General features: G+C 36.0%; 1 protein-coding gene across 1 annotated transcript in view; it reads left to right on the forward strand.

Moving 5' to 3' along the window:
- The first annotated feature begins 95 nt into the window (after window positions 1-95).
- Window positions 96-21,253, forward strand: part of CCDC18 (coiled-coil domain containing 18) — a 112,181-nt gene continuing 91,023 nt past the window's right edge. Inside the window, exons 1-6 of the mRNA XM_024743633.1 lie at window positions 96-222; window positions 3,040-3,176; window positions 4,057-4,231; window positions 6,680-6,841; window positions 10,940-11,046; window positions 12,273-12,401. Of these exons, the coding sequence (XP_024599401.1) occupies window positions 3,043-3,176; window positions 4,057-4,231; window positions 6,680-6,841; window positions 10,940-11,046; window positions 12,273-12,401 (707 nt within the window). The 5' untranslated portion in view covers window positions 96-222; window positions 3,040-3,042. The remainder of the gene's footprint in view (window positions 223-3,039; window positions 3,177-4,056; window positions 4,232-6,679; window positions 6,842-10,939; window positions 11,047-12,272; window positions 12,402-21,253) is intronic.

Here is a 21,253-nt window from a genome sequence, read left to right on the forward strand (position 1 = left end):
CAACAGGCCCCGCGCGTCCGGCGTCGCTTCACGCAGAGTCTTCGCGGGGGGCGGGGCGGCGGCGGGGTGGGGCGTCCCCAACGGCTCCTGCGGCGGTTTGACCTCGGGCCAGCTGGGGTTCGCTAGTTTCCTGCGTGGTGTGTCTGGGGTTCCACGCTTGGGGTCCGGCAGAGGGTCCGAAGTTTCCGAACGCAGCGGAGATCGCGGCGTGCGCCGTCGTCGGTGGGTCTCTCTCACAACTATGACTTGGGTGGTGAGCGACTGCCCCTGGAGGGTGGAAACCCGCCTACCTGAAGGAGTTTTGTTCCTTTCCCTGTCGGTACGCTCGGATGCGTTTCGTCTGGTCCTCGCCCTCGCTGCGCACGCTGCTCTGCAGGGTTGTATTTTAGTTGACGAAAAATCGGAAAGGAAGCTGTCATGTTTTCCTCCACTTCTTCCAGATGAACGAAGGGCCAATTCTGTCAAATTGGGCGTTCTTGGTACAAGACAATACTATATAAAGCCATGACCTCCTTCCAAAATGAGGGATACTTTTCGACTACAGCCCATCTTTTTACATACAGGGAGTATAATGAACACTTGTTTTTCGGTGTGATGGGTGTGCGTGTGTATACCTACAAAAGCATTGTTACTAGGGCCAAAAGAAGGCAGGGCCTGTCTGTAGCCGGATGTGCTTTTCCACGTATGTACAGGCAATGAAGCTAGACTTCATAACTACTGTCAGATGAAGGGAGGAGGAATCTTTATTTATTTTATTTATTTATTTAAAATAAATGGCCGCACCGCATGGCAGGCGGGTATCGCTGACAGGTATCCATCCTGCGCCCCCTGCAGTGGAAGCGCAGAGTCTTAATCACTGGACTGCCGGGGAATTCCCAGGAATCTTTTTTTAGAGATAATAAATGGCCTACTAGGAAAATGAAAATATGTTTGCATAGCAAACGTTTTCATTGATACTTCAGAAGGGTTAGAGAATTCTTACATGAAAATATACAGAAGATGTTGGACATAAACCTGATTTAGTCGAAACAATGTCGAATGGCATTTTAGAATTTGCCTAAATGTTCGTAACCCTTTTTTCTTTCACCATCCTGTAGGGAACTAGAGATGTTGCAAAGAAAGCAGAATGGGGACCTTAACCATTGACTTGTGTTTGGGAGAATCTTCTTATTTAAGCAGAAGCAAATTTGTGGAAACAAAAGAGAAAAGAGGATAGAAACATTTTCTCTACTAAGATTCCATAGCATCTCATTTAATTTCCTGCCAGTTTCTTCCAATAAGGTGAGAGTTTTCTTTTTAATCTTCCTCCCTACATCTGAGAAATTTTGAGTGTGGAATGAATTTGTCATATTATTTTAGCTAGATGAGGGGAAGGAAGGGCAGTTTAGTAATCATTTATTCACTGAAAATATTGAGTTTCACTAAGTGCCTTATAGTCCTGAATATAATACACAGGACTCCTAACCTTTAGGAGCTTGAGATGTGGTCAGAATTCTAGAAGGGTGATGAAAGAGATGCTACAATGACAAAGGTAAATAGTATCTGAAAGAGGAATATAATTTTAAGATTATGCAAGAAGATGTATAGGAGTAGTAAAGATTATAAAGCCTTCATCTTAATTGTATTATTAATTCATGATAATTATATATGTTAATTAACAGTAAAAGGCGGTACTTTATCATGATTTTTTATGTGCAAAGCTACTTAGTAGAGAATTTCACAACCCTTGAGATACCGATCAGTTGAAGAAACAAAAGCTTTTCTTCATATATTTCTGTGAGTTAACCTGCTAAATGTCATTTTGATCTCTGTGGTTGTGATGTGAATGTGAGTGTGTGGTTTTAAATTTTATAACCATGGCGAATGGGAGATGGGGATAAGCTTTCTGTGGTAATAAATTACCTTTAAGAAAATATGAGGCCTTCCCTGGTGGCGCAGTGGTTAAGAATCCGCCTGCCAATGCAGGGGACACGGGTTCAAGCCCTGGTCCGGGAAGATCCCACATGCCACGGAGCAGCTAAGCCCATGTGCCACAGCTACTGAGCCTGTGTGCCACAACTACTGAGCCCGTGAGCCACAACTACTGAGCCCATGTGCCACAACTACTAAAGCCCGTGTGCCTAGAGCCCATGCTCTGCAACAAGAGAAGCCACTGCAATGAGAAGCCTGTGCACCGCAATGAAGGGTAGCCCCCGCTTGCTGCAACTAGAGAAAGCCCATGCAGCAACAAAGACCCAACGCAGCCAAAAAAAAAAAAAAAAAAAAAAAAAAAAAAAAAAAATAAAAACCTATACCTCCCTGGCGTCCCCTGGTTAAGACCCCATGCTTCCACTGCAGAAGGTATGGGTTTGATCCCTGGTCAGGGAACTAAGATCCCACAAGCCACACAGTGCAGTCAAAAAAAGAAAACAAAAACAAAATACTCCAAACAACCACCCCAACCCAACCAAAAAAAAAAAAAAAAAATAGAAAAAAAAAGAAAATATGAATGACTGTAATGATACCAGTTTTGTCAGATGTTCACAGCTGTAACATGATTATGTAAGTTTGAACACTTCATATTGAAAATCTATAATAAATAAGAAAACTACAGTGTGACATAATTGAAAGATCTTTGGATCCTGATGACCTAGGTTCAAATATTGGTTCCACCATTTACAGTTTGTGTGACCTTGAGCAAGTTATTTGTCTCATTCTTAGTTTCTTCATCTTTAACATGGAATAAAAACACTTAGTCTACACAATTGTTAGAAGATTAAAGATGCTTAGAAAAGGGGAACTTTAATAACTAGTCCCTGGCTATAATGAAAAATTGATTCACTGAAATTCTGTTGAACTCCATTATAGCTTAACACGCTGAAAAATTCATTGGTGCTGGGTGTTTTGTTTCATTTTGCTTTGTTTTAAATTAACCATGAAAGATTTCACAACATTTGAAATAGAAAAATAATGAGTTAAAATTTACGTAGTGTGAGAGTATTTTGACTGACACCACAGATTCTTTCAGGCAAGGTATAAGAAATTCATTTCTTTTTTTAGGAAATGGAGTCTAGTTCCTCAGACTACTATAATAAAGACAATGAAGAAGAAAGTTTGCTGGCAGATGTTGCTTCCTTAAGACATGAACTGAAGATAACAGAATGGAGTTTGCAGAGATTAGGGGAAGAGTTATCTAGGTGAGTGAGTAAAATTACATGTACAATTCTGAGTAGGACTTTAATTTATGAATGTAAAATGTGTGAATATCATTATTATATGATGTGTTTCTGATGTGTCCAGAGTAGAGAATAATGTTCTATAATTAAAAAAAAAATAATTTGAGTATAACTTTCAGTTTAGGAAAAAGAACTATTAGAGAAGCATTTACATATTAAGACCTTTAATATATTAGGACTCAGTCCCTGGTGGCACAGTGGTTAAGACTTCGCCTGCCAATGCAGGAGACACGGGTTCAGGCCCTGGTCCGGGAAGATCCCACATGCCGTGGAGTAACTAAGCCCATGCACCACAAATTTTGAGCCTGTGCTCTAGAGCCAACGAGCCACAACTACTGAGCCTACGTGCCACAACTACTGAAGCCCGCACGCCTAGAGCCTGTGCTCCGCAACAAGAGAAACCACCACAATGAGAAGCCCGCGCACCGCAACGAAGAGTAGCCCCCGCTCACCACAACTAGAGAAAGCCCGTGTGCAGCAACGAAGACCCAGCACAGCCAAAAATAAAAATAAATAAATGAATAAATAAAATTTAAAGAATATATTAGGACTCAGAGTATAAAATATATGTGTAGGCTTAATTAATCTTGTATTATTATGGCTGTTTTTTGAATCTTAAGTAATCCTAGCATAGAGGCTCCAGAAACATAGATTGCTAGTTTAAAACTAATTATGGTTTATTTAAAAATTTAGTTGAAATGCCTTAAGTTCATTTCTGGAATCTGATTTTCAGCAACATTTCAGGTGCTTTTCTTTCTGTTTTCTTTTTTAATGTATAGAAATTTAGAGTGGATACTTAAAGTACCTAAGAACTAAAATGTATTTTTTCTTTTTTTTCTAGTGTTAGCCCACGTGAAAATTCTGGTTATGCCTCTAATCTCTCAAGGTCTGAAAGGCTCGTTCTGGAAGGTCTTTCTCAGCCTAGCCAGCTTGGACTTTTGAATTACTCACCTTATAAAAAAGTTTGTAAAATGCCCAACAGTGGTACTGATTTTCAAAAAAAGCCAAGAGATAAGGTTATTATTTTTAGACCTGCCTACTTAAAAGTAGTTTTAGTTTTAGACTTGTCTACTTAAAATGCTTTGAGTTCTTCTTCAAATACCTTATTCATGTTTTCCATAGTTTTTAGTACTCCAGACTCTTTGAATTTAAATATAATGGTTCTTGTTCTGTCCTAACAAGAGAGCAGTTATTTTGGTGTATTACTCTATTTTAAAACTTCTATATTTATTACCTTTTTGCAATTAATCTTGTTTTCTCAAGTAAATTGTAACCCCCTTGATTTTAGTACTGTACCATGTACATAATTGGTAATCATGGCTTATTAAGTGGTTAAAGTGTACTTACTGTTTAGCCTGGATCAGGTGCTCCATTCATTATCTCTAAATTTTGTGGATGATGTTAGACATCTTTCCTGGTCTTGAACTCACTCTCTCTTCCTCTTTTTTATTTGGCCGTATTATCTATCTCCCTATGTATACTCCTCTTCCTTACTCAACGCTTTTATCTCTTTTTCCACTCTCTTCCTCCTATTTTTTATTACCCCATTGACAGCATGCATATATACATGTGGTTGCATATGTACATCATACTCTTTCTTTTTTTTTTTTTTTTTTTTTTTTTTTTGTGGTACACGGGCCTCTCACCGTTGTGGCCTCTCCCGTTGCGGAGCACAGGCTCCGGACGCGCAGGCCCAGCGGCCATGGCTCACGGGCCCAGCCGCTCCGCGGCACGTGGGATCCTCCCGGTCCGGGGCACGAACCCGCGTCCCCTGCACCGGCAGGCGGACTCCCAACCACTGCGCCACCAGGGAAGCCCCATACTCTTTCTTGATAAAAATTTCCTCTTCCCACCTCAGAAAGCCAGCAGTTGAGAGATTTTCTTTTTGTAAGGAAGCTGCTTGATGAAGCTATCTGAGACTACATTTTAGAAAATGAATTCAAATTCCATGTCTACAAAGATTATGTAATTTGGGGAAATTTGATCTCTACCCTAATTCAAATTGCTGATTGTTTTTATTATATATATGCCTTCATTGAAGTCATTGTATTTTACCCTAAGCAGAATCACAAGTTACATGATAAATCAGAGGGGGAAAAATATTGGTAATGCCTATTAAAGATAAAGGGCTAATCTCTTTGATATGTAAAAAGCTCCTAGAAATAAGGAAAAATCATCAACCCAATGGAAATATGGGCAAAAGACATGAATGGAAAAGGAAATTAAAACAAATAAAAAGATGTTCAATCTCAGTCACAATAAGAGAAATTCACTACCAGATTATTAAACATCCAGATATTTGACACTATTTTGTTGGTGATATTAAGGGGAAATAGGCATTCTCATACATTGCTGGTAGAAATGCAAAGTGATACAACCTCAGTGGAGAGGCATTTGGTAATATTTACCAAAACCACAAATGCATTTACCTTTAACTTGGAAATCCCATTTCTGGAAAAGTACCTGTATAAGTACAAAACAAGACATTGTTTGTCATAAGAGAAGACTAGAAGTATCTCATTTGTCTAGTTAGTTGAATAAGCATGCAATAGAAACTGCAGCTAAGGGGGTTAAAAAAAAAAAAAGAATAGGAGTTTCTCAGTGAATTGATTGTGGAGAGATTGCCAGGATATGTTGTTCAAGTGAAAAATGCAAGGTGCAGAACAACATACATACCCTTCTGGTTTTGTATTAGGAGCTATTGGGGGCGGGGTGGGTAATTTGTATTGCTTGTATATGCGTATGGAAACACTAGAAGACTAGGTTTAAGATCCTAACTTAATTAATGACTCTCCTATATAAGGAGTTTCGTATTTTTTGCTGATTGATGTTATATAAAAATTTATAAACAAGAAACTTGTAAAAATGGTTACCTATCTACTAAAGATGGGAATGATACTTCTGTATGTACTTTTTAAAAATATATAATTCTGACTCTGAATTACATAAATATATTATTCAAAAAAATAAAATTAAATGTTTTGAAAACCTCAACTCCCATGAAAATTAAAATAATTTATTGTAAAATATATATTCAAAAGAGTATAATAGAAATATACAAACGGTTAAATAATAATTTATCCATTTTGCTGTTTGTGGGCATTTCATTTCTTATCATTTTTATGTCTTTAATCTTCAGGTGCAAAAGTGTAAAAGTTTCTATCAGATTTATACCCAGGAGTAGTATTGTTGAGTCTTAGCATGTTCAGCTTTACTGGATAATACCAAGAACTTTTCCAAAGTATACCACTGTTTTCCAGGCTGAACTTATTTATGTACATGTTCACCAGCAGTGGAGGAGAGAGTGCCGATTGTCTCATATCCTCACCAACACTGACTGAATATCTTAACCCATTTTTCTGAGCTACTTAGTCATTTTATTGATAATTGTTCATTATTTCCATTAATTACATGTAATGCTTAATGAAATAATTCAAAATAAATTGTTCTTTTTCATTTTTCAGATGTCTTTTTCATCTTCTACCCCTGTGGATCAGGAAATCAAAAGTCTTCGAGAGAAACTTAATAAACTTAGGCAACAGAATGCTTGTTTGGTCTCACAGAATCATTCTTTAATGACTAAAATAGAGTCTGTCCACTTTGAATTGACACAGTCAAGAGCAAAAGTATGTTTCTTGAAGTGGTGACTATGCCAACAGAAAATAATTGTAATCATCTTAAGATTTATAATTGGAAAATATTCCTTGTATTGCCTTAATGTGTTATGTATAATAATTTTTATTATGATATAGTATCAACATGTTATAGAATCAATTTTACGTGAATTTAATATCTGAAAATTATTTAGGGGAACTTGTATAGCCTATGCATTTAGATAGTTCAGAACTTCTTAAAATCTTAAGATTATCAATTTGTGTGGTTTTACTTTGTGTACAAAGGAAATATATAGCTTACTTATCTTTCTTCTTAAAATAATACATTCTCATTGCTGAAAACTTCAAAAATAGAAAAAAGAAAAGGGAGAAAGATAACCCAGTTTCCACCATCTAGAAACTGCTTTTATTGGTTTATTACATAGTTAAATATTACATGTTTGAATAGTTTTTTTTCCTGGAATTGTATTATACTTCTTACATAGTCTAAGCAGTTTTGGATGCATTTACGTAGCTTTTCCAGCAATCATTTTTAATATGACTTCTTTTTTTAAATATTTATTTTATTTATTTATTTATTTTCCTTATTTTTTTTGGCTGCATCAGGTCTTAGTTGTGGCACATGGGATCTTTGTTGAGGCATGTGGGATCTTTTTGTTACGGTACATGCTCTGCTCGGGTTTCTGTCTAATTGTGGCGCTCAGGCTTCTCTCTGGTGGGCTCCAGGGTGCATGGGCTCTGTAGTTTGTGGCATGCAGGCTCTCTTGTTGAGGCGCACAAGCTCAATAGTTGTGATGCACGGGCTTAGTTGCCCTGTGGCATGCGGGATCTTAGTTCCCCAACCAGGGATCGAACCTGTGTCCCCTGTGTTGGAAGGCGGATTCTTTACCACTGGACCACCAAGGAAGTCCCCAACAATCATTTTTTATGGTAGTATTATGTTTCCTTACGTGAATATACCATAATTTAATTAATAGCTCCCCTGTTTATGTGGTTTCCTATATTTTTCTATATGATTGGTATACAAAAAATTAGAAGAAACCAAAATGTCCAATAACAGAGACATGGTAAAGTAAATTATGATATATCCATATAATGGACTGCTACTAAGCTTTTTTTTTTTTAAGGTAAATGCAAAGTTGTTTGACTTTTATAGAAGTTTGTAAGGTTTAAATGATATATGTAGAGGCACTTAGAATGGTGTCTGCACAGTCAACACTCAAAAACTTACCTAAAATATTTAGTGGTAGAAAAATATTACAGAGCAAAACACATACATATACATGCACACACACAATAATCTGTTTTGTTTTTTATAAAATGAGCACGTGTCTATGTGTGTGTATGTATATAGATATGCATATGACATATATCAATATAAGGACAGAAGGACTGCTCCACAATATTGTTGATAACTTTGGAAACGGTTGGAAGGTCATAGTGAAACTTTCACTATTTACTTTTTAAATGTATTGTTTTAAGTAGTAGAGTTATGGGAGGTCTTTATTTTGTACTTTTCAAACAAAACAAAGTACTATTGAGCCTAAGGAGAAAAAATGCTTCAGTGAACATAAAACTTTTTTGGTGTTTGGGATTATTTCTAGGTTAGATTTCCAGAATGGTCAAATCACAGGGAAATAATTTTTTCAGGCATTTATTGCACTCTGTCTACATTCAGTATTATTATTTTTTTAAACATATCTATATTTTTAAATATCTTTGAGGGAAAATTATTTTGTTTTTCTTGATTTCTTATGAAGTTTACTTTTTCAGTGTGTCATTTAGATTTCTTTTGTTGTGTCTGTTTACCTTTTTTGTTTATTAATTGTATTTTAATTTTTAAATCAACTATAGATTCTTTTTAAAGTCATAGAGGCTTAATTATTTAAAGTCTAAGAGATATTAAAAGAGTTTTGCTAATAATTACTGAACTATTAGCATTTTGTTCCTTTCTTTGAGCATGTAAATACACCAGTGTTTATTCTAGGCAGTAAGACAGATATTTGTGTTTTACTTCCCATCTCAGCATTTTCTAAATTGCCTGATGAAATATTTTTTAGGGAGGCTGCCTTTTCCAGGGCAGGTCTTAGCTTTGATTTTGCATATGTGCTACTGTTGGAAACCTTTTGCTGAAATTCCCCATTGTACCGATCAACATATTCATAATTTACCTTTTAGCAGTGTCTGTACAGTAGTTACCCTGTCATCTTGTTCTCTCTGAGCTTATTGCCCTTCAGACCTGCTGCCCAGCTGCTCTCCTGGGACTTCTCTTTGATGTTCTTCTAGGTTGGGTCTATTGTTTCCTTGATCCCATGTCATTTTTCTTGGTTTGCTCTTTCTTTAGTTGGAGCATGTTTCTGGTAGCTTCCTTGTCTGTCCGAAATTTCTTAAGTTCTCCCCCACACTTGATTGAATTCTAGGTTGAAAATTATTTTACCTCAGAATGTTTAGGACATTGCTTTCTTGTCTTCTATCCTCCAGTTTGTCTCTAAAGCATCTGATGCCATTGTGAATTATTTTTCCTAGTGGGTAATATATTTTTTCATTTGTTTTTCCACTTATGTTTTTAGGAATAGACCTCTGTTATTTATTGTGCTGGGTACATGAAGACCCTTTTAGGCTGAAATCTTGTGTCCTTTGGTCCCTGAATTTTTTCTTATGTAACCTTTGATAATTTTCTTCACTCTGTTTTCTTTCTTCTATCTTTCCTAACCTGGATTGGTACTCTAAATCTTTCAAGTTTTTTCCTGGTATTTTCCATCTCTTTGTCTTCCTGTGATACTTTTTCTGTGATTTCCTCAACATTGTCATCCTATTGAATCTTTTATTTTTGGCTTTCATAATTTTTCATTTTCTGGAGCTTTTTCATGTTCTCTGATCGTTTTGTATTTAATAACATCCTGATGCAGTATCTTCTCATAGCTCTCTGAAGATTTAATGATTCTGTGTGTTTGTGTGTGTGTATATGTTTGTCTGGCTGCTGCCAGTTGCTTTTTTCTTTTGTTTTGACCTCTGACTTTTGTGATAGAAGCTTTCAGATATTAGTGTTTTGGCTATTTGTATTTAAGAGAAGGCACTTAAATGCTCTTTGGAAGCTCTCTGTGCAAAGGTGAAGTTTGTTGTCCATTGGGCTTCATTTGTTGGTGATGGTTGAGAAGATGGCTCTTTTGTAGAGAGATGTCTCCCTTCCCCCATCCAACATCCATATGTGAGGTCTTTTTCTTTGGAGCTCTTGAGTTTCTCCAGCAAAGAATCCTTTGATTTCTTACCTGTGGGGTAGCCCCAAATGAGGTGGGGTAGGAAGCTAGAAGCTGACTGTTCCTTATTAATCTCTTTGTTTTTAACTCTTCCTCATCCCTGCTCATCATTCCATGTAATGTCTCAAGAGTCTCAAACCTTTCCCGTTCAATTCTCCAGATAATAATAATAACTTTCTATCTCTTCTTGGTAGGCCATCATGTGACTCTTGGTGTTCTGAGAGTAGGAAAAGAGGGGACTCATCAACAGAGTTAGAACTATATCCCAAGTTTTCTATCCTGGACCTCATCCCTGCCCTGTACTATTATCTCATGCTTCCTTTTTTGGGGGATAATTAGTTCTCTTACTGGTATTCTTTTCCAGACACCATTTAGGTTGTGGATTTCTACCATCCTACACTCTTCATATTCCAAGTTGTAGTATTACTATGCTTTTCTGTATTTTCTAGGTTTTCTCTAGTAAGCATGTATTCTAAAATTAGGTTTTAAATAACAACAAGGTTCAGTAAGTATTTTTATGTGATTTTGAAATTTAATTTTCTAATGTATGTGAAATTTGTCTTTTTAGATAAATTTATCTTTAAATTAGTCTGTAGAGGTTCTCTTTTTTTCGCCAAATAACTAACCAGTTATCTTGGGATGTTAAGTTGAGGGTAATGGCAGGAGCTTACATGCTGAGACTGGCTTGTGATGATGACATGCCCATGTAAATTGATAGATAAGATGAGCTTCACAAACAATGAACAATGACTGGGGAGTTCTACTGAACCCCTGTCAGATGGTAAAAGAAACTAAGGACAAAGTCGATTAATTTATTTTGTGAAGAAAGTGCTCTAAAAGTTCTTTGTTTTAGGTTTCTATGCTTGAATCTGCTCAACAACAGGCAGCCATTGTACCAATCTTAGAAGAACAGATTATAAATTTGGAAGCAGAAGTTTCAGCCCAAGATAAAGTTTTGAGGTAAAACTTATAGCTTTAAAATATTTATTTTCTACTTTTACTTTTTGACGTATCTTGTTAAAATTTGTCCCCCACCCCAATAAATCCATATTGGTATATAGACTGTCTTAGTTAGAACTTGTTGATTCTGTTTTCAGTCCATCATAACTCCTCTTGGCTGCAGGATACATGCAGTATATAGGGGCTAAAAAAGACTAAATCTAAGCTGAGATGCTTATTTATGTGTTTCCATTAATATGAATTAGTTTGCTTGTTGCCCTACATAGTAATATGTACTCAGTACTTCGATGGGAGTTCAAGAAATAAAATACAAGGAATCAGGCACTTTATAATTTATCTTCCTCTTCTGCTATGAATAAAATGAGAAATATATGCATACTAAATAGCATATTGCTCCATTTTAGTGATTCTCAAAAGAGTAGTTCTGGGACCAGCAGTATGAGCATCATCTGGGAACTTGTAAGAAATGCAGATCTCAGTTCCTGTCTCAGACTTACGGAGTCACAAACTCTGGGAGGTGGGACCCAGCAATCCGTGTTTTAACAAGTCCTGCAGATGATTCTGATGCACACTAAAGTCATCTCTCGTGATCATCAGAATTTCATAATTTTCTTTGTAATACATATGTTAAGTTTATTCCTAGGTATTTTATATTTTTGGTTGTGTGAATTTGTTCTTGTTCTGTTCATTGATAGTATATAGGAAGGCTACTGCTTTTTGTATAATACTATAATTATTTTGTAATTGGACTATTTGTCATACCTTTAATTAATTCTAATTTTTGTTTTGATTCTCCTGGGGTTTTCCAGGTAGCTAATGATATTATCAGCAAAAAAAAAGAATTTTGTCTTTCTTTTCCAAAATTTATACTTACTACATTTTCATTTTAGCTTTTTGCAACTGTCAGAAAAATCACTGGATATAGTGGTGATAACAGTCATACTTATCTAGTTTCTGAAATATATCTAATACTTCTAGTATCTGATCATTAAATAAGATATAATCTTTTATTTCAGATATATTTATAATCTGATAGAAGTATCCTTTTATTCCTTATGAAAACTAATAGTTCACAAGTGATGAATATGCCTTTTCTCTTTCTCTTGTTAAATATTTGTTTCTCTTAACTCAGTGATTTAAACTAATAGAATTCCTGATGTTGAACTATTTCTTGCTTACCTGAAACAATCTGTTCAACAGCCTTTAAAAGTATCTTTATTTTATAGAGAGGCAGAAGATAAATTACAGCAGAGTCAGAAAATGGTGACTGAAAAGGAACAGAGTTTGCAGAAGTCCCAAGAGGAATGTATAAAGCTGAAGGTAGACTTATTTGAACAAAGTAAACAAGGAAAGAGGTATGTGTTTTCAAAGCAAATAATTGTTTTTGTAGGGGAGAAACAAAGAATATAGTACCTGTTTAAAATTCTCCTTAGTTTTTGAAGTGAAAAAATTTCAGAAATTTGACAGTAGAAAATTTAATGTTCTTTTTTGTCCGTTAACTTTTTTAAATTTTTGCTTAAAAATTTCACGTGTGGACTTTATGGTATTGGCATTTTGAATTGGGATTAATTCCTTAAAGCCCGATAATGATTATCAATGAAATGATACTTACTTATTTCTGAAATTAAATTCATGAGAAAGTGTGGTTGGGTCTTCCTTTAGGAATACATAAGTAATGCAAAAATATCTATTTTGTATAAACCATATCTTAAGATAAAGTTTTCTAGTTAGCTTTGACCATATCACCATTAACTTTGAATGTTAACTTTTAAACTAATAAAGATGAAAAATTTTTTAGTTTAAGGAGATTTTACAGTATAATAATGTAATTATAGCAGCTTTTACACAGGGTAAAATCATAATTTGCATTTTTATCTTCTCTGGCAACAAAAATATGTTTTAAAAATTTCTTCTATTATATAAATGTTATGAAGAAAGTGTTTTTTGAAAAGTTGTCATACATAGATAAATATTTGTGTGTGCATTTAAACTTCTAAAAACTGCTCAAAACCCATCTATGTCATTTTTTCATTAAAATGAGTTTGGAAGAACATTTTCTCAGCAGTATTTGGTTAGTATAGTTCAGGTTACAATATATATTTGGTAGGCCATATTACTTAGTGGAAATGTTTAGGTTTTGGAGTCAAACAGCCAGTTTTTACCTCTAAGTGGCTTTGTTACCTTGGGGAAACTATTTAACCTTCTTGAACCTCAGTTTGTTCATCTATTAAGTCAAGATGATATTGTCTTGATGTGAGGAATAAATGAAAAAAGAAATGTAAGGTGCTTTGTAAATAATAAACACTAACAAATGTAGCTATTGTAAATGTAAACTGTGTGATTAAATATTCTGAAATTCAGACTTTACTTACTCAGATGAGCTTTTTATACATGATAATTTAAAATAATAAGATAATAATACATGAAGACAAGCCTTACAATGTAGCTAAAAAAAAGTACAGAGAAAGAGTGACTAGTTCTCTCTGTAGAACTTATACAAGAGATGATTTTTAGGGTAGGGTATTGACTACGCTGTCATAAGGTGAATAAGTAGGGATGGACACGTTCTGGACAGCATGTGCAAAGTCATAGAAGTATAAAAGAACATCATTTCTGAAGAACACTAGGAGTTTTGTGTACTTATAAATGGACAGGTGTAGTAGGATTTGAGGAAAAAGACAGACTTGGTCCAGACTAAATGGCTTTGTGTTTTATGCCAAAAGATTTGTGTTTTAACCTGGAGAGGATGTGACATGAAGACTCTTGGAGCTTTTTGAGGAACTAGAATGAAGATAGGCATTCTGAAAATGAAAGATCAAAACCTTTGCAAAGACTTTTCTTTGGGTGATGATTAATCATAATGGATTAAAAAGCCAGTATAAAGGCGGAGGTTGTTGAGCTTTATGCTGTTTATAAGAGACATACTTAAAACATAAGGACACAGGATAAACAACACAGTCCTACCTGTAGGACAGGGAACTATATTCAATATTCTGTAATAAACCATAATGATAAAGAATATGAAAAATATATATGAATAACTGAGTCACTTTGCTGTACAGCAGAAATTAAACACAATGTTGTAAAAAAAAAAAAGAAAAAAAGAACACATAAGGACACAGAAAAGATGAACTCAAAGGGATGAAAAGAAATGTTTCAGGCAAATAGTCACCAAAACAAAGTAGGTATAGGTATATTAATATCACGCAGAATAGTTCTAAGTGCAACAAGCATTACTAGAGTTAAAAAGAACTCATATATATAATGTTTAGGTAACACTTAAGCAGGAAGCTATAAAGATTCTAAACTTCTATTTAATAATTTAGTCCCAAAATACTTAAAGAAAACAAAATTTCAATGAACAAATCTGTAACCATACAGGGAACACTTTTACACATTTACTAGAATTGTGAGATTAAGCAACAAAAAAGTAAGAAGCTGAAGAGTTGAGTGATTAATAATCTTGATCTAATGGTTGTATGTATGGAAGCCTGTAGCCAACAATTTGAGAATTCACATTCTTTCAGGCACTCGTAGAACATTTATAATTTGTTACCTCACTCTGCCAGAAAGCATGAATTTTAATAAAGATAAAAATATTTGTGTCATACATATCATCTTCTCAGACCACAGTATAATTAAGTTATATATAACAACCCCGCCCCCCCACCCCTAAATCATGTATGTTTGAAAATTTTAAATCAACCTTCTTGCTACTCATGGACCGTTGAAGAAATTATGAAAATTAGAAGACTTAGAACTGAGTGATATAAAAAATATTGCAGCTTGTGTGCTGCAGCCAAAGATATTCTCAGAAGAAAATTTTTAGTCTCCTGTGCGTGTATTAAAATTAGTATGTGAGGGACTTCCCTGGTGACACAGTGGTTAAGAATCCGCCTGCCAATGCAGGGGACCTGGGTTCAAGCCCTGGTCCAGGAAGATCCCACATTCCACGGAGCAGCTAAGCCTGTGTGCCACAACTACTGAGCCGGCACTCTAGAGCCCACAAGCCACAACTACCGAGCCCACGTGCCACAACTACTGAAGCTCGCACACCTAGAACCTGTGCTCTGCAGCAAGAGAAGCCACCACAATGAGAAGCCCACTCGCCGCAACTAGAGAAAACCTACACACAGCAACAGAGACCAAATGCAGCCAAAGATAAATAAATAAAAATAAATACATTTATTTTTAAAAATAATAAAATTAGTATGTGAATGAGCTAAAACATTCAATTTATGTAGTCAGGAAAAGGACATAAAGAGCTTGATCAAAAGAAAAATAGGGGCTTCCCTGGTGGCGCAGTGGTTGACAGTCTGCCTGCCAATGCAGGGGATGCGGGTTTGTGCCCCGGTCTGGGAAGATCCCACATGCCGCGGAGCGGCTAGGCCCGTGATCCATGGCCTCTGAGCCTGCGCGTCTGGAGCCTGTGCTCCGCAACGGGAGAGGCCACAACAGTGAGAGGGCCAAAAGAAATATAGAAGTGATTAAATAATAAAGATAAGGGTGAAATAGGAAACAAAGAAGCAATAGAGAATCCCCAAAACCTAAATCTGGTTCTTTTCACAGTGACCAAGGTAATGAGCATCAGACAAGATTAATCTAAGAGAAAAGGCATAAAAACCAATATTGGAATTGAAAAGCAACTCCTAAGTTACAGATTTAGCTATGATTTAAGAAATAAGACTAAGTACTATGAACCGTTTTAGGATAATACATTTGAAAACTTAGACTAAATAAATGATTTCCCAACAAAGTTAAGTTTAACAAAACTAACTTAAGCATAAATTGAAAACCTTGAGGATTTCCCTGGTGGTCCAGTGGCTAAGACTCTGCGCTCCCAATGCAGGGGGCCCGGGTTTGATCCCTGGTCAGGGAACTAGATACCACATGCTGCAACTAAGAGTTTGCATGCCCCAACTAAAGATCCCACATGACACATCTAAAGACCCCCACATGCTGCAAGTAAAGATTCCACATGTGGCAACAAAGATCCCGCGTGCCACAACTAAGACCTGGTGCAGCCAAATAAATAAGTAAATAAATGAATGTTTTAAGTAAATTGGAAACCTTAATAGTTGTTTAGCCATTAAAGGTATTGAATCAATCATTAGAAATTTCCCCACAAAAAAATAAAATAATCAAAATGATGATGACGAAAGGAACAGTCCCACTATGGCACATGGTGGCTAAAATGAAAAAGACTCACAATATCAAGTTTTGAATTTGTAGAGCAACTGGAATTCAAATATATTTATAGTAGGAGTATAAATTGGTAGAACCACTTTGGAAAACTATTTGTCAGTATCTACTAAACCTAAACGTAAGTCACCCTATGATCCAGCATCCACTCCAACAGAAATGAAGACCTGTATCTATCAAAAGACATGTACAAGGATGCTCAAAGTAGCTTTATTAATAATTGCTAAGTGTTCATCAACAACAGAATTAATAAATATATTCATTCATATTCTGAAATATATGCATCAGTGAAAAAGCAACTATAGTTCTTTAACAACAGAGACAGATACTACAGATGTTAAGCAAAGGAAGCCAGATGCAAAAGAATACTGTGTATTTCCTTAAGAAATCAAGAATAAGCAAAATTAATATATGGTGTTAAAAGTCCAAATAGTGTTTACCTTTTTAGGTGAAGAGTATTGACTGGGAGGGTGCACAAGGGAGCCTTTTGGGTACTGGAAATGTTCTATATTTGATCTGGATAGTAGTTATGTGGGTACATACATATGTACAAATTCATTCACTTAAGATGTGAGCACTTCACTCAATAAAAAATTAAAATAAAATAACTATAAGTTAAATCTGAAAAAATCTACAGAAGATAGGTACAATCTTAATGGAGGTTTAAAAATGTACTCAGGATTTGTTTTAATCAGGTATGGCAAGATAGACATGGAAATGGCTGTCATAAATGAAGAAGTTTTTATACTCACAGATTACTAGAAATAGGAGACATGACATGTCATGTAGAGGGACCACACAGGGAAGTATCAGGGTTGTTCAGAAGGCAGAGGGAGTTGGGAAGAAAATATGAACAGGAGGTTTTACTGTGGTTTCTGTGGGAAGAAATGGTTGAGGTAGGGTGTTCAGCCTTCGGATTGGCTAGTATGAATAATCTCAGTGGGCAGAAGTGTAAGACTGTCCTGAGTGGTCTAGTACCTGGTCCTGGGGTGATTAGGACAGGAGAATATTAGCCCGGTGTGTAAGAGCCAGATAGAGGAATGGGGAGTGGGCTCTGGATTGCTTAGTTTGTGTATGAAAGGTACACTCCCATGTGCAAAGTTTATTAATCTCTGAGAATTGGCTAGCCCTGGGAGGGCCAGTCTTCCTAGGGTCAGTAATGCCCCAGATGTCAAAATACCAGACTAAAAAGACATACTTAATACAATGGAGAAAATAATAAAGCTTCTTTGAAAGCCTTAAGAGAAGATGTAACTAATGAGGTGTATACCATTTTTCTGGAAGGGAACCTAACGTAAAGGTGTCAGTTTTTCCCAAAATAGGTTATGCATTCAGTACAATTCCAATCGATATCCCGACAAAATTTTTGGTAGAACTTAATGAACTGACCCTAAAAATCATATGGAAGAACCAATGTCCAAGAACAAACAAGGCACTTTTGAAGCGGTAGACCAAGGTAGAGAACATGTCTATAGATAACAAGACTTCTAAAGTTATACTAATTAAGTCAATGTGATATTGGTATAGGAATAAACAAAAAAGTCAGTGGTACAGAACAGAGGCTCTTAACCAAACATGCATACAGTGGAATCTTCATAATGTAACAGGTGGCATTACAAATCAGGGCAAAGGATGGAAGAATCAATAATTAAGGTGCTGGACAAACTGACATCATGTGTTTCATATGTGATATAGTGAGAAGGGTACAACACCATTTATGTGGTATGCCTCTTGAGAATGAATAGCCTGAAACTAATCATGAGGAAACATCAGACAAGCTCAGGTTGGTCTTCTGTAAAACAACTGTTTATTCTTCAAAAATGTCACTGTCATGAGAGACTGAGAAAAGCTGAGAAGATGTTCCAGATTAAGGAGACTAAAGAGACATGATAACTAAAAGCAGTAAGTGACCCTGGATCAGAAGAAGGAAAATTCCATAAAGAAATTATTGGAATAATTAATAAAATTTATATATGAATTGTGTATTAGACAGTAATATTGTATCAATTTTAGATTTCTTAAATTTGATAGTTACTTGTGGTTATATTACTAACTTGTGGTTATATTACTGGTTACTCTAGGATATATAGTTCAGTGCAAAAAAATCTCTCAAGTGAGAGACATAAAGCAATGGTGGCAAAATATCAAAAAGTGGTGAATCCACATTAAGGGTGTACTGACTTAATTTTAAAAACAAATACTTCAGGAGGACTTCCCTGGGGTTCCAGTGGGTAAGACTCTGCTCTCCCAATGCAGGGGGCCCAGGTTCAATCCCTGGTCGGGGAACTAGATCCTGCATGCATGCTGCAGCTAAGGAGTTTCCATGCCACAACTAAGAGTGCATGCTGCAACTAAGACGTCTGCATGCTGCAACTGAAAGATCCCACATGCAGCTACGAAGATCCCACATGCTGCAACTAAGACCCGGTGCAGCCTAAATAAATAAATAAATATTAAAAAAAAAACTTCAAAAAATAATTCTGGGAGAATTGATTATTGATTAAAAAATTAAATTAGATTCCTGCCTCATACTATACCTGCATTAAAAAAAAATCTAGATGGATTAAAGGCCCAATTGTGAAAAGTAAAACTTTTAGAGAAAATATATGAGAATAGTTTCTGTGTTGTCTCATGGTAGGGAAGAATGTTTTTGGTTTTTTGTTTTTTGCGGTACGCGGGCCTCTCACTGTTGTGGTCTCTCCCGTTGCGGAGCACAGGCTCCGGCCGCGCAGGCTCAGCAGCCATGGCTCACGGACCCAACCGCTCTGCGGCATGTGGGATCCTCCCAGACAGGGGCACGAACCCGCGTCCCCTGCATCGGCAGGCGGACTCTCAACCACTGCGCCACCAGGGAAGCCCCGGGAAGAATGTTTTATATGAGAATAGTTTATGTGTTGTCTCATGGTAGGGAAGAATGTTTTAAAATGGGAGCAAAGAAGCATGAATATTACAGGAAAAGATTGCTAAATTTTAAGTCCATTAAAATAAAAACCTTCTGTTTATAAAACTCATCAAATAAAAAGTGAAAAAGACAAGACTAATGTTGGGGAAATATTTGCAAGTAATATAATTCACAAAGATTAATATCCGGAATTTGTAAAGAACTCTCACAAATCAATAAGAAAAGGCAGGGTTGGGGAGAGATATCCAGTAATAAAAGACAAAGAATCTGTAGAGGTAAAGGACAGGAAACTCAAATATCCAATGAAACATGAAAGTTGCTTAATCTCACTGTCATCAAAAATGTAAATTAAAACTACAGTGAGGTTGTAAAGCTACAAACATGTCTTACTATTAGATTGGCAAAAGTTTTAAATTTGATGGTATTGTAGTAACTCACTGAGCATTTATTATGTGTAAACACTTTTCTAAGTGCTTTAGGTATATAACTTATTTATTCCTCACACAATCATAAGAGTTTGATAATATCCTCATTTTATAGATGAAGAAACTGAATTAGAGAGAAGTTAAGGTCACCCATTTAGAAAGTGGTAGAGGTAGAATTTGAACCCAAACACTGTGGCTCTAGGGCCCAATGAATTGAATACCGTGACAGAAGATTACGATATTTCATTGAATGTAAGATTCCACAGATTTTAAGGTGTACCGTTATTTTGGTAATCACTAAGAAAAAATATCATGAAACTATGGTATACCATCAATTGTAAAATACATGATAATTTTAGAGATGTTAAAAATGTGAAAACAATGTGCCTCTTACAGTGGATGAACTATGATGTATTGTTTGTGGATATTTTGGTCAACATGTGAATGTACAAAATGTATGATAATAAAACAAAGTCACACTGTGGGAAAAGTCAGGGGAATAGGATTTGGAGGTGAACAGGGACCTCAACTCTGTAATGTCTATAATGTTTTGTTTGCTTAAAATAAAAAGGCTACATGAAACAAAAATAGCAAAGAGTTAAGATTCACAAAAGTTGGGTTGGGAGTACATGTATATATTTATCCATTCTTTTCTGTGTGGCTGAAAATATTATGACCTTTTTATAAATATTGGTGGTAGGACTTCCCTGGTGGCACAGTGCTTAAGGATCCGCCTGCCAATGCAGGGGACACGGATTTGAGCCCTGGTCTGGGAAGATCCCACATGCTGTGTAGCAACTAAGCCCGTGAGCCACGGCTATTGAGCCTGCACTCTAGAGCTTGCAAGCCACAACTACTGAGCCCACGTGCCACAACTACTGTGCACCTAGAGCCCATGCTCTGCAACAAGAGAAGCCACCGCAATGAGAAGCCTGCGCACTGCAACGAGGAATAGCCCCCGCTCGCTGCATCTAGAGAAAGCCTGCGCACAGCAACAGAGACCCAACACAGCCAAAAAATAAAAATAAATAAATAAAACTATTAAATCTGGTCAAAAGTATGGACCATTTAAAAAATAAAAAGTGAAAAAAACAGGTATCATTTGCTCTCTGAATTCCAGCTATGCCAACTAAGGAATGGAATATATTCTCGTAGATTTTCAAATAAATCCCTTATTGTTTAAACTCTTTTTTATTTGAAACTTGGAACCAGACAAACATCTCTGATATCCACAGTTGCTGTCCAAATTTAAGAACCCCATATATTCAGGAAATAAGAGATACTTTCACTTGAATTTGTAAGCCAATAGAGAAGAGACTGAAAATACAGAAGAGTCCTGAAAGGGAAGAACTAAGATCCAGAGTATAGATAAAGGAATTCACCTTCGATAAGAGAAGAGTCACTAACTTCAAAATAATGTGATGAAAATAAGTTTAAATAGAAAAATTTTTAGAGGAGATATGAAATTGACCAAGTTCCAGCCTAGTAGTCTCAATTCACTGTGAGAGGTATGAAGAAAGGTCAGGATGAACTAAGAGGTGAGACAGAATGGTTGGGCTTGCTTGGTAGTGGTTGGATTTTGTTGTTCAGATTTTATATCTTTTTTGAAAATTTACTTGGCATTTTCAAAGATCACAGGATCTACTGAGTACTTTTTTTTTTTTTTTTTTTTTTTTGG

The sequence above is a fragment of the Neophocaena asiaeorientalis genome, unplaced genomic scaffold (assembly GCF_003031525.2).
Source record: "Neophocaena asiaeorientalis asiaeorientalis breed wild unplaced genomic scaffold, Neophocaena_asiaeorientalis_V1.1 scaffold317, whole genome shotgun sequence".
NCBI lineage: Eukaryota > Metazoa > Chordata > Mammalia > Artiodactyla > Phocoenidae > Neophocaena > Neophocaena asiaeorientalis.